The sequence below is a fragment of the Hypanus sabinus genome, assembly GCF_030144855.1.
Source record: "Hypanus sabinus isolate sHypSab1 chromosome X2 unlocalized genomic scaffold, sHypSab1.hap1 SUPER_X2_unloc_8, whole genome shotgun sequence".
NCBI lineage: Eukaryota > Metazoa > Chordata > Chondrichthyes > Myliobatiformes > Dasyatidae > Hypanus > Hypanus sabinus.
Genome location: NW_026779008.1, coordinates 263,590 through 275,991, shown reverse-complemented (window position 1 = coordinate 275,991; position 12,402 = coordinate 263,590). Strand labels below are relative to the sequence as shown.

The 12,402-nt window shown below is 44.2% G+C and overlaps 1 protein-coding gene across 3 annotated transcripts in view; it reads right to left on the bottom strand.

The window, feature by feature from the left end:
- The window catches only part of LOC132385977 (zinc-binding protein A33-like), a 51,512-nt gene extending 42,912 nt beyond the window's left edge, over window positions 1–8,600 (bottom strand). For all 3 annotated transcript variants that reach the window (XM_059958208.1, XM_059958210.1, XM_059958209.1), the window contains exons 1-5: window positions 6,769–8,600; window positions 6,207–6,302; window positions 5,563–5,796; window positions 3,739–3,761; window positions 3,534–3,652 (exon numbers count right to left, since the gene is read on the bottom strand). In XM_059958208.1, coding sequence (XP_059814191.1) covers window positions 3,534–3,652; window positions 3,739–3,761; window positions 5,563–5,796; window positions 6,207–6,302; window positions 6,769–7,179 — 883 coding nt within the window. In that variant the 5' untranslated portion in view covers window positions 7,180–8,600. The remainder of the gene's footprint in view (window positions 1–3,533; window positions 3,653–3,738; window positions 3,762–5,562; window positions 5,797–6,206; window positions 6,303–6,768) is intronic.
- Window positions 8,601–12,402: the final 3,802 nt, after the last annotated feature.

Here is a 12,402-nt window from a genome sequence, read left to right as displayed (position 1 = left end):
CAATCTTCGTATCATCTGCAAAGCCTGGAAACAAAGCCATTTACTCTAGGACAAGAGGGTATGACTTCATGATTGAAGGACGTCCTTTTAGAACTGAGATGCGGAGAAATTACTTTAGTCAGTGTGTGTGGAGAATCTGTGGAATTTGTTGCGACATGTGGCTGTGGAGGCCAAGGCATATTTAAGGCAGAGATGTACCGGTTCTCATTTAGCCAGGGCATCAAATGGTATGGGGTGAAAGCAGTGGAGTGGGGATGTCCGGAAGAATTGGGTCTTCCCATGACTGAATATTGGAGCAAACTCAATGGGCCGAATGGCCTATTTCTGCTCCTATATCTTATTGTCTATTCCATCAGCTAAATCTTGATATACAGCATAAAATGAAGGTGTCCTAACACCTGTGTCCCTGAGGAACACGAGTCACTGGCAGCCAACCAGGAAAGGTTCCGTTTACTCCCATTCGCTGTTTCCTACCAATCAGCCAATGTTCTAACCATGCCTGTAACTTTTCTGTAATACCATGGCCTCTTAACCTGGTTACCACCTTCATGCATGGCACTTTGTCAAAGGCCTTCCGAGATTCCAAGTATACAACATCCACTGCATCCCCTTTATCGATCCTGCTTGTAATCTCCTCAAAGAATCCCAACAGGTTTGTCAGGCAGAATATTCCCTAACGAAGCCATGCTGACTTGTCCTATCTTGTCCAGTGTCACCAAGTATTCCATAGCCTCATACTTAACAACTGACTCCAATTTCTTCCCAACCACAGAGGTGAGGCAAACTGGTCAATAATTTCCTTTCTGCTGCCTTCCTCCTTACTTAAAGAGTCAAGTGACATTTGCCATTTTCCAGTCCTCTGGCACCATGCCAGGGTCCAGTGATTTTGAAAGATCATTTGGAATGCCTCCATAATTTCTACTGCGACCTCTTTCAGAACACTGGGGTGCAGTTCATCTGGTCTGGGTGACTTATGTATCTTTGGGGCTTTCAGCTTTTTGAGCAGCTTGTCCCTTGTAACAGTAACTGCACTCACTTCTCTTCCCTCGCACTCTTCAACACCGGGCACAGTGCTGGTGTCTTCCACGGTGAATACTGGTGCAAAATATTTGGCTTATCTGCCATCTCTTTATCCTCTGTTATTATGCATCCAGCCTCATTTTCTAGCTGTCCTATATCCACTCTCATCTCTGTTTTATTTTTTTTACAATACTTGAAAAACAATTTGATATTGTTTGCTATCTTGTTTTCCAAAGATAGGTGTGTAAAAAGGGCCTGAAGGATCATTGGATACCAGAGTCACCCCAACCACAACCTGTACCAGTTGCTACCATCCGGGATACGGTACCGCAGCATAAAAGCCGGGAGCAACAGGCTCCGGGACAGCCTCTTCAACCAGGCCAGTTCAATTCAAATCAATTTCTTGTTTATTTTTTCCCACCTTTTAGTTCCTCTCTGTAGATATTTAAAAGCTTCCCAATCCTCTCTCTTCCGAATAATTTTTGTTTAGTTGTATGCCCTCTCCTTTGCCTTTACATTAACTTGTCAGCCATGGTTGTACTATTTCGCCATTTGAGTATTTATTTATTTTTGGAGTACATCTATCCTCATTTTCCCAGAAACTGACACCATTTCTGCTCTGCTCTCATCCCTGGCAGCATCTCCTTCCAATTTGCTTTGGCCAACTCCTCTCTCAGACCACTGTAATTTCTTTTACTCCTCTGAAATACTACAAAGTCAGACTTTACTGTCTCCTTATCAGATTTCAAGTTGAACTCAGTCATGTTGTGAGCTCTGCCTCCTAAGGTTTCTTTTAACTACTCACCTCTGGTTCAATACATAACACCCAATCCAGTAGAGCTGTTCCCCGAGTAGGCTCAACGACAAACTGCTCTAGAAAGCCATCACATTGCATTCAACAAACTCACTCTCTTGAAATCCTTTACCAACCTGATTTCCCCAATTGACCTGCATGTTGAAATCTCCCATGATTCTCATAACATTGTCCTTTTCATCAGCTTTTTCTATTTCCAGTTGTAATCTGTGGGCCTCAACCCACTGACTGTTGGGAGGCCTGTATATGACTGGTGTCAGTGTCATTTTTACTTTTGCAGTTCCTTACCTCAACCCACAAGGATTCAACATCTTCCAATCCTATGTCACATCTAGCTGCTGATTTGCCAGCAGAGCCACACCACCCCCTCACCCGACCTTCCTACACCACCGATACATTGTGTAACCTTGGACATTCAGATCCCAACTACAACCATGATTCTGTAATGGCCACAATATCACACCTGACAATCGGTAATAGTGCAACAAGATCATCCACCTTATTTCTCATACTCCATGCATTGAGATATAACACTTTGTGTACTGTATCTACTACCCTTTTTAAATCTGCATCTCTAATGCACTGACACTCACCCTGCTGGCTGACATTTTGTCCTCGCATCTGTCCGCCATATCTGACAGTCTGACTGCACGCTATCTTTGCATTTTACCATCAGTCCTATCCCTTCACTCCAGTTCCCGACCTCCCCCCCAACAAATTAGTTCAGACCCTCCCCAACAGCTCTATCAAACCTCTCTGTGAGAATATTGTTCTCCCTCGGGTCGAGGTGCGACCTATCCCTTTTGAGCAGTTCGTTCCTCCACCAGAACAGATCCCGATGATCCAAGAACCTGAATCCCTGTCCCCAGCACCATCTTCTCAGCCATGTTTCTCTGTCAGATTATCCTGTTTCTACCCTCACCAGCACGTGGCACAGGCAGCAATCCAGAAATTACAACACTGGGGGTACTGCTTCTGAGCTTTCTACCAAGCTCTCCAAATTCTATTTTCAGGACCTCTTTGCTTTTACTTCCAATGTCATTGTCAGAAATTTACCAAGATATCTGGCTCTTTGGCCTCCCTCTCTAAAATGCTGCGGACACGATTCGAGGCATCCCTGACCCTGGCACCCAGGAGGCAACATACCATTCGGGTGTCCCGTTCACATCAATAGATTCTCCTGTCTGTTCCCCTGGTGATTCAGTCCCCGATCACGACCACTCCCCTCTTCGGCCTCTAACAACAGTGAGAGTTGCTGATCCGGAAGGGGGAAGACCTGTGTCAGTCAGGGTCTGCACTCACAGGGCACATGAAGGACTTGTGTATTTTCCTGACAATCCCGGTCACCACACTGATACTCATTTTTATTCCCTACAATATTATTGTCAGTATTAAATTCCCAGTTCCTCTGGTTAGATCCAAACTTATGTACTGGCGTGTTAGTGCATTCGCCTGGGATTGGAACACAGTGGTTCATCTGCCAGTCCCGTGTATTGGTTGTATTGTGACCCTGTGCTGGTGTGTCCAGGGGTCTGACATCTCCAGCTGACCATGTGACAGTGATGCCTCCCAGTCAGTGGGGTTGATGTGGAATAAACTTCAGTTCCCCTGCACCCCAGTATTATAGACAATCTTTGCCTCAAATTGGAAGTAAATTGATCTTCATAAACAAGGAGAAATGAATCTTTGTAAGTTTTACCTCGATTAATAGCATCAAGCATTTCTCTCAGCACTGTGTTCAACAAATAGAGGTGATCGAATTTTTCAACCGGTAGGGTCTCATCTGTCACTGACAATTCCTGGACATCGTCATTAATCCTGTAAATATTAAACTGCTGGTTATAAATTGCTATTCTGAACTATTTTCAAATCCATTCAGGGTTTCAGTAAAGAGCCTGTCCTACCTTCTGTTCCGACGAGCTTCCTCCTGAAATAAATAAAACACAAATCTGATTAGACTTGGACTTACTGTCCACATCCTGAATTTCATCCAAATCATTACAAGGTGTTGAAAATTCCCACTCCCACAATCACTCAGACACACGGACAATACAGAACCATGGGGTAAATGACAGGGAAAGTTTATGAATGTCAGACCATTACTGAGAGGAAGAAACTTACAGGGAGGACAGGACAGGCTGTGCATTATCATCTGGATATGACGTCAGTGTGATAGGATGGAGGAATTTAAGATCAGTGATGTATGTGATTGTGTGCGGGTGGAGGAAGTTCCTCTATTTATGGGGAGACTCGTGGGGAGATGTAATTCCAGATGGATTTTAACAAATTCCACAAGAAATTTAGTGAGGAGGATGTGAAACTCGCTGTCACAGGAGTGGATGAAATGGAACAGCAGAGACTGACTGTAATGGGGAGGCTGGATAAACAGTTGAGGGACCAGGGAGTTCGGGGCACTGTTGCTGGGTGTGGTGAGTAGGTGGCAGGGGGCTTGTGAAGCAGGGATACTGATAGAAGATGGACCTAATGGCCTGTTTATGATAGAGAATGGGATATAATCCCATGTGAAATGTATCCAAAAAATAAAGAGACAGTGAAAGTTTCCATAATCTGATGGAAACCGGATACAGGAGATAAGTCTGATGTGTGGGTCAAATTCTTTGTTCTCACTGAGACCCTCACACCAACTGCATCAGACACACTCACAGCCTGTGACTGGAACCGGGTGTTAATGGGAGTTTTGGAGGATATTTAATGCGGTATTTAAGGAAACAGTCAGCAGCTCTGTGTTATGATCGGAGTAAATAATTTCAGAGAGATTTGCATTCTGTCCTGGGATGTACAGAAGTTGTGGAAGTCTAGTTTTGGGACAATAGACAATAGGTGCAGGAGTAGGCCATTCGGCCCTTCTAGCCAGCACGGCCATTCACTGTGATCATGGTTGATCATACACAATCAGTACCTCGTACCTGCCCTCTCCCCATATCCCTTGACCCCGCTATCTATAAGAGCTCTATCTAACTCTCTCTTGAAAGCATCCAGAGACTTGGCCTCCACTGCCTTCTGGGGCAGAGTATTCCACGTATCCACCACTCTCTGCGTGAAAAAGTTTTTCTGCATCACTGTTCTAAATGGGCTACCCCTTATTCTTAAACTGTGGCCTCTAGTTCTGGACTCACCCATCAGCGGGAACATGCTTCCTGCCTCCAGCGTGTCCAATCCCTTAATAATCTTATTATTATGGGACAACAACAACCCTGAATAGTTGTATCAGTTGTCTGGTGAGAAACAGTTTGCTGCCATTTGTAAATGCTGTGTGTAGGAGCAACACGTCTGTTTTCTGTCTGCATTGTATTCTGTGTTACGTGTTTATTATGGTAACTCGTCACGTGAGTGGGGACGTGGTAAAAGCGAAGGGAATAAGTTACGTATTCATACTTTGTTCTGCACAGTTTTGAGCTGGGGACGGGCGGATGTCATTCTGTTCTTGACCGCTGTGTTGCAGCTTACTTTACAATGAATTACCCTGAAGCTTCATCGCTTCAAGATTGTATTTTACTACTGAAGGACTGAAAGCGTATCTTGGACATTTTGAAATGTCATTATTGGAGTGATGGGAGGGCGCATCATGCAGGTATAACAACTTGTGTGAGGTCGCCAGCAGCGGCAATTGATTTGTTAGAATTGGCCGCTGTGCTGTGTTTATTTCAAATATACCATTGTTCATTCAGTGCCCTTTGACAGAAACAAATTGAAATATAATCCCTCACCTTGAGAAATATCACACCATCTTTCTGATCCATCTGTTCCTTTAACTTAGTGATTTCCTCCTGAATACTCCTTATATTCTGTTGAAGTGCTAGAAGATTTTTCTCCATTGGGTTGAGAATCCTCTTCTCTTCTTCCCTGAGATCCCTGAGTAAGCTCTGCTCTTTCTCAGTGATAATCTGGCGCAGTTCAGCAAACTGGGATGTGACGTGGGACTGAAGGCTGTGTGACTGTTCCTGTTGAATGAAAGGTGAAGATTAATATACTGCATTGCTGTGCTCTGTTTCCTTTCGTCATTCAGTTCGGTCTATTGGAGTCTATGCTACTTCTGAGAGCATTCCCGTCAACACCATTCCCTCACGTTTTCCTGAAACCTACTCTCACTTATTGACCCATAAACTCCCATCTGATTCACACACACCCTCCCCACCTTCACAGGGTTAACGGTAATTAGCCATTCATCCGGCATGTCCTTGGGATGTGTCGGAATCTCTCGTGGTCACAGGGGGAGCATGCAAACTCCACACAGACAGCAGCAGAGGTCAGGATCGAACCCAGGTCACTGGAGCTGCGATACTCGGCTACTCTGCATTAAAGGGAGCAAAACTCGACAGTAAAATCAGAAATTCCGCTCAGGAAGCCTCACCCGAACTCCGGAAATCTTCTCTTTCTGTTGCTGCTCCTTTTCCTGGAAGTCTGATTCCTTTTTTGTGAGAGAGTCTAAGGAAGATTTTAGCTGATCCTGGAAGTCAGAGAGTGAAGGAAATAGAAACAAAGATGCTTCAAAAGTAACAGGTGATCAAACCCGATTATCACACAAAATGCCGGAGGAACTCAGTGAGTCAGGCAGCATCTATTCAGGGGAAATAAACAGTCGGTGTTCCGGGATGAGACCCTTCATTAGGACTGGGAAGGAATGTGACAGGAGCCAGAATAAAATGGTTGGGGATGAGAACCAGCTGACAGGTGACGGGTGAGACAGCGTGAGGGGGACGTGGGGGAGGGTGATGAAGTGAGAAGCTGGGAGGGGACAGGTGGAAGAGGTAAAGGGCTGGAGAAGTAGGAATCTAATACGAGAGGACAATCGACCATGGAAGAAACGGGAGGAACTGGGCTGTTTGCGGCCCTGAATGGCGACGAGGGAGGAGGTTAGGAGTCAGGTGTAGCAAAGGACAAAGGAAATATGTTAAGTTAACGTTAGTTTTTACCTTGTAGATTTTAACAGCTTCTTTAATCGGCATGAAGCGGTGCTCTCTGTGTTCCTGCGCGTCTCTGCAGATCACACAGATCAGTGTCTTGTCCGTTTCACAAAACAGCTTCAATTCTTCCTCATGTTCCTCGCAGTGACGTTTACTTTCCTTCCCTTTCGGATTCAGGCTTAGATTCCGAACTTTTTGTGTCAGATTTGCTAAGGCCCGATTCACCCTGAGGGTGCGGTCAGCAAACTCCTCTCTACATTCCGGGCAGGAGTTTTTCTGCTCCCTTTCCCAACACTGTGTGATACAAGACCGACAGAAGTTGTGTCCACACTCCAGAATAACCGGATCGGTGAAGAAATCCAGACAGACCGGACAAATCACCTCCTCGCTCAAACTCTCGGTCTCTCCTTTCGAAGCCATGTTAACTCCAGCACTTCCTGATTCAGAATGCTTTCACTTTCGGGGAGTTGCTGATCCCCTGCAGTACCGGGATTGTCCACTACGCGCGCTGCAGACTCGGGGAATCACACAACACACACACAATGCTGGTGGAACACAGCAGGCCAGGCAGCATCTGTAGGGAGAAGCACTGTCGACGTTTCGGGCCGAGACCCTTCATCAGGACAGCAGTAATCGTGCTGCCCGTTGGAGAGATCTGGTGATGAGGCATTCTGCCAGATGTTCTGGAATGTCTGCTCAGGGAACCACTCCACTGTGTCCATCCAGTCCTTCTCCTGCAGTAACTGCAGGACATTCCGTGCTGACCACTGTCTGGTGTTCTTGTGGTCAAAGCTGCTGGTCTGAAAGAACTGTCACCAATTTCATTAACACAAGGTTCACATGGAGAAACTTCCTGACTGAGACAGACACAGTCTCACAGGGTATTTACAGGGTAGGGGCAGGAATGATGTTTTTCCTGGCTGGGCAGTGGAACCAGGGATCGCAGACTCAAAATCCGAGGCCACCTCAGCAGGACTGAGATGAGGAGAAATTTCCCCAACACAGTGCAGTGAATATTTGGAGTTTTCTCCACAAGTTTCCTAAAGTAAACGGACATATTTAGGAGCTCGGCGATGTTGGGAACGTTTCAGGAAAGTGGCGCTGAGGTCAAAGTTCAACATGTTCTGAGTGAGGGGCAGAACAGTGCAACGGGCCGAGTGGCAACGCCTGCTCCTGTTTCTTATTTTCTAAATCACGTTGTTATTTTATCGCTGTTCCTGTATTTGCATTCGCACAGTTTGTTACCTTCAGCACTCTGGCTGATCTTTCACTGCCTGCTTCTGTTATGTTTACTATTCTATACTTTTTCTAAGTACGTCCGCAGGAAAATGCTTCTCGGGGTTGTATGTGGTGACTTATCTGATAATAAAATTTGCTTTGAAATTTGAGTTTCGGGGATTTTCCTTTAATTCTGTGAACAAACTGTGACTGACATCTCCAGCTCCCAGTAGTAGCCCGTCCTCTCACACTCACAGCCAATCAGCGATCACCGCTGGGAGAAGGAGCTCTCATTGGCTGAGGGGTGTCAGTGGGCGGGACGCTGTTTGGACCGGGACCGAGTGGGCCGGAGACCGGGAGCTGCGCCTCGGGTTTCGGCTGCACCACCGGCGGGTCGTGAATCCTTTCGAAGGCAGAGCTGAAGCGACCGGCGGAGATTCCGTGAGATGTTTCAGCTACACGGAGGCGCCCGGCCTTTCCCCGCCGAGGATCGGGGCCTGTTGTCTGGAGTTGTCTCCCAGACGGGAGCTGCCCCGCAGCGGCTGCCGGTGGATCTCCGGAGCTCTCACCGCTCCCCTGTGCAATCCGAACGGCTGAAAACCAAGGGAGAACAAGGCGCAAAGGTAAACTCGTGCTTCAGAAAATAACGAACAGGAGCATGTCTGGCCATTCGGTCCGTTGCGCCTATTCCATCCTTTCCTCAGAATAGTCCTTTTTAAATCTTTTTATTGATTTTAAACAAACATAAATGAAACACGAATGCAAATTTGATATTCAGAACTGTTGAAATAATACCAAAAATATCTTTCCAATAATTTTGCAAACAGGGGCAAGACCAGAACATGTGGGTTAATAAAGCGACTTCAGAATGACATCTGTCACTGGTTGGGTTAACATAAGAATAAAATAGAGCGAGTTTATCCTTGGACATGTGAGCTCTATGAACAACCTTAAATTGTATTAGGCATGTTTAGCACAAATAGAAGAAGAATTGATTAATTGTAAAATGTTCTCCCACTGCCCTGTGGGTATAAGACTATGAAGTTCTTTTTCCCATTCCTTCTTAATTGTTTCTGATACTCCTGGCTGTATTTTCATGATCATATTATAAATAATAGCTACTAAACCCTTCTGACAAGGATTCAGAGCCAGAATTTTTTTCTGTAATGTCCATTGGACATAATTTCAGAAAAGACTAACATTCAAGAAATTGCTAACTTGCAAGTATCTAAAAAAAAAATGAGTTTTAGGCTGGATAGCTGTTCAAAGGACATAAAACTGTTATCTAAAAATAGATCACGAAAACATGTTATACGTTTTGTTTTCCAAAACACAAAGGCTTCGTCCATAAAAGAAGGCTGGACAAAAAGTTAGATATAATAGGGGTTGATAAGATAAACTTATTCAAGCTGAAGAATTTACAAAATTGAAACCATATTCTTAGTGTATGTTTAACTACAGGATTAGTTATTTGTTTATTTGGTTTAGATAAAGCAAAAGGAGGCAAAGATCCTAAAATAGAAAACAATGAGAAGTCTTGTACAGATTTACACTCCAAATTTACCCATTGTGGGCAAGGTACTACGACCAATTCTCGTGTCCAAAATATTAAATATTGAATATTAACTGTCCAATAGTAAAATCTCAGGTTTGGCAAAGCAAAACCACCTTCCTTCTTAGGCTTCTGTAAATATATTTTACTTAAACTAGGATTTTTATTCTGCCAGACATACGAGGGTATTTTGGAGTCAATAATATCAAAAAAATATTTAGGAATAAAAATTGTTAATGCTTGGAATAAATATAAAAATTTGGGTAATACTATTATCTTGATAGTATTAATTCAACCAACCAATGACGGAGATAATGAGGACCACCTGGTAACGAGTTGCTTGATTTGTTCAATTAAAGGTAAAAAATTAACTTTAAATAAACCCTTATGTTTCTTGGTAATTTTAATACCCAAATAAGTAAAATGATCTGTGACAACTTAAAACAGTAAGTGTTTATAAATTGGAACTTGCATATTTAATGGAAATAATTCACACTTATTAAAATTCAGTTTGTAGCCAGAAAAGCTACTAAACTGAGCAAGCAAGGATGAAACAGCAGGAATAGATCTCTCAGGGTCAGACATGTATAGTAGCAAATGATTAGCATATAATAATATCTTATAAGTCCCTTACCCACGGGTAATACCAAAAATATTAGGTGATTCACGAATGGCAATGGCTAAAGGTTCCAAAGCAATGTCAAATAATAGAGCACTTAAAGGGCAGCCTTGCCTCGTACCACGGGACAACTGAAAAAAAGGAGATCTTTGATTATTGGTAAGAAGTGAAGCCAAAGGTTTATAATACATTAATTAAATCCATGATATAAATTTCAAGCTGAAATTAAAATTCTGCAATGTATTAACTAAATATAGCCATTCAAATCTATCAAACGCTTTTTCAGCACCTAAAGAAATGACATTCTAGTATTTTAGATGAAGAAGTATAAATTATTTTAATTTATTTTCTAATGTTAAAAGATGTATAACAGATTTTAATAAATCCGGTCTGATCTTCAGAGATAATTTGAGGTAATACATTTTCTCATGTAGTGGCCAAAATTTTGGTAAAAATCTTAGAATCCGTATTCAGCAAGGATATTGGCCAATAGGATGCAAATTCAGTGGGGTCTTTATCTTTTTTAAGAATTGGATTAATGGAGGCATCATAAAAAGATTGTGGTTATTTACCTACAGTTAACGCATCTTTAAAAATTTTACAAAGCCAAGGAGCGAGTATAGAAGAAAAGGATTTAAAAATATTCAGCAGTATAACCGTCTGGACCAGGGGCTTTACCTGAATTCATTGAAAACGGGAGTGGGTTCCCCTTTCCAGACCCTGGCCGGGGACTTGTGCCACTCCTCAGGGTTATATATGGAACCTCTCGGACACAGACAGGGAGTGGGTTCCCCTTTCACAGGCAGATGCCCGAAGGTGACCAGGAGCCACCAGAGGGGCTGATGTAATACAGGCCCTGGCACGGTGGGTCACTGAGGTAAGGGAACCCATTTGAATGACAGCCCGACTGCATGCGGATTTTGAGAATTTATCTCATAACTGCAGAGAAAAGGAGAATCCCTTGCGTACTTTATAGCTCGTTTTAAGGATACGTGAGAGTCCAATGCCGGCAAATCCCTGGACAGATCAGTGTGTCCAGCTGGCAGTGCAGACTTTTCTAAACTGTCTCAGGCCCAAGCCTGCCCACTCCATTAAGTAAACTAATCTCAATTCGCTGTGTCAGACCTGGCCCCGGGTGACATAAATTCTGATGAATAGGGAGCGCAATTGACTCTTTAAAGGGACTGTGGAAAAGCGAGAGTGTGCACAGAGAACTGGTAGTGAGGAGATGGAGTTCGGGTCCCGACGAAGAACCCAGAACGGGTGGCAGGATCGTGCGGACGGTGCAGATGAAGAGGACACTTGGCTAAGGACAGAAAAGGAGTTTGTAGAAAGAGGGGACATTAGGCCTGAGACTGTCGCACTGGAATCACAGACAAGAATAATAAGGGGCAGGAAGTGTTTCTGGGTGACAGTGATACTCGACAGTGTACCACATTTACTATCCACAATTCCTTCGATCCCGGATAGGGCAGGCCAGAGGGGACAGATCACAGTGATACTCGACAGAGTACCACATTTACTCTCCACAATCCCTTTGGTCCCGGATAGTGCAGGCCAGAGGGGACGGATCACAGTGATACTCGACAGAGTACCACATTTACTCTCCACAATCCCTTTGGTCCCGAATAGGACAGGCCAGAGGGGACGGATCACAGTGATACTCGACAGAGTACCACATTTACTCTCCACAATCCCTTTGGTCCCGGATAGGGCAGGCCAGAGGGGACGGTGATACAGGCGGCTGTGATCAGGCTCACCATACAGGCAGGCTCTTTTCTCACTGCTGTAATCAGGTAGAAGGTACAAGAGCCTCAGGACTCGCCCCACCAGGGTCAGGAACAGTTACTACCCCTCAACCATCAGGCTGTGGAACAACACAGGATAACTGCACTCACTTGATGTCCATAGAGTTGCTCCCACAACAAATGATCGTACTGGGACTGTCTCAAAATGAGTGAAACAAGAGGTGGTTTAACTGAGACAGATTGTATTCCTGTCTCAGAATTAGAGAAATATAATCTCACAAGATATTTAAAGTGGATGTGCTGGAATGATGTTTCCCAGAAGGTGTGGAACCAGCACTCACAAACTCAGAATACGAGGAGAACTGAGCAGGACTGAGGTTAGGAGAAATGTCCTCACCCAGAGTGCAGTGAATCATTGCAATTATCTCCACAAGGTTTCGAAATTGAATAGACATATCCTGGGGCTCAGCGGTGATGGAAAGTTGCAGGAAAGTGGTGCTGAGGTC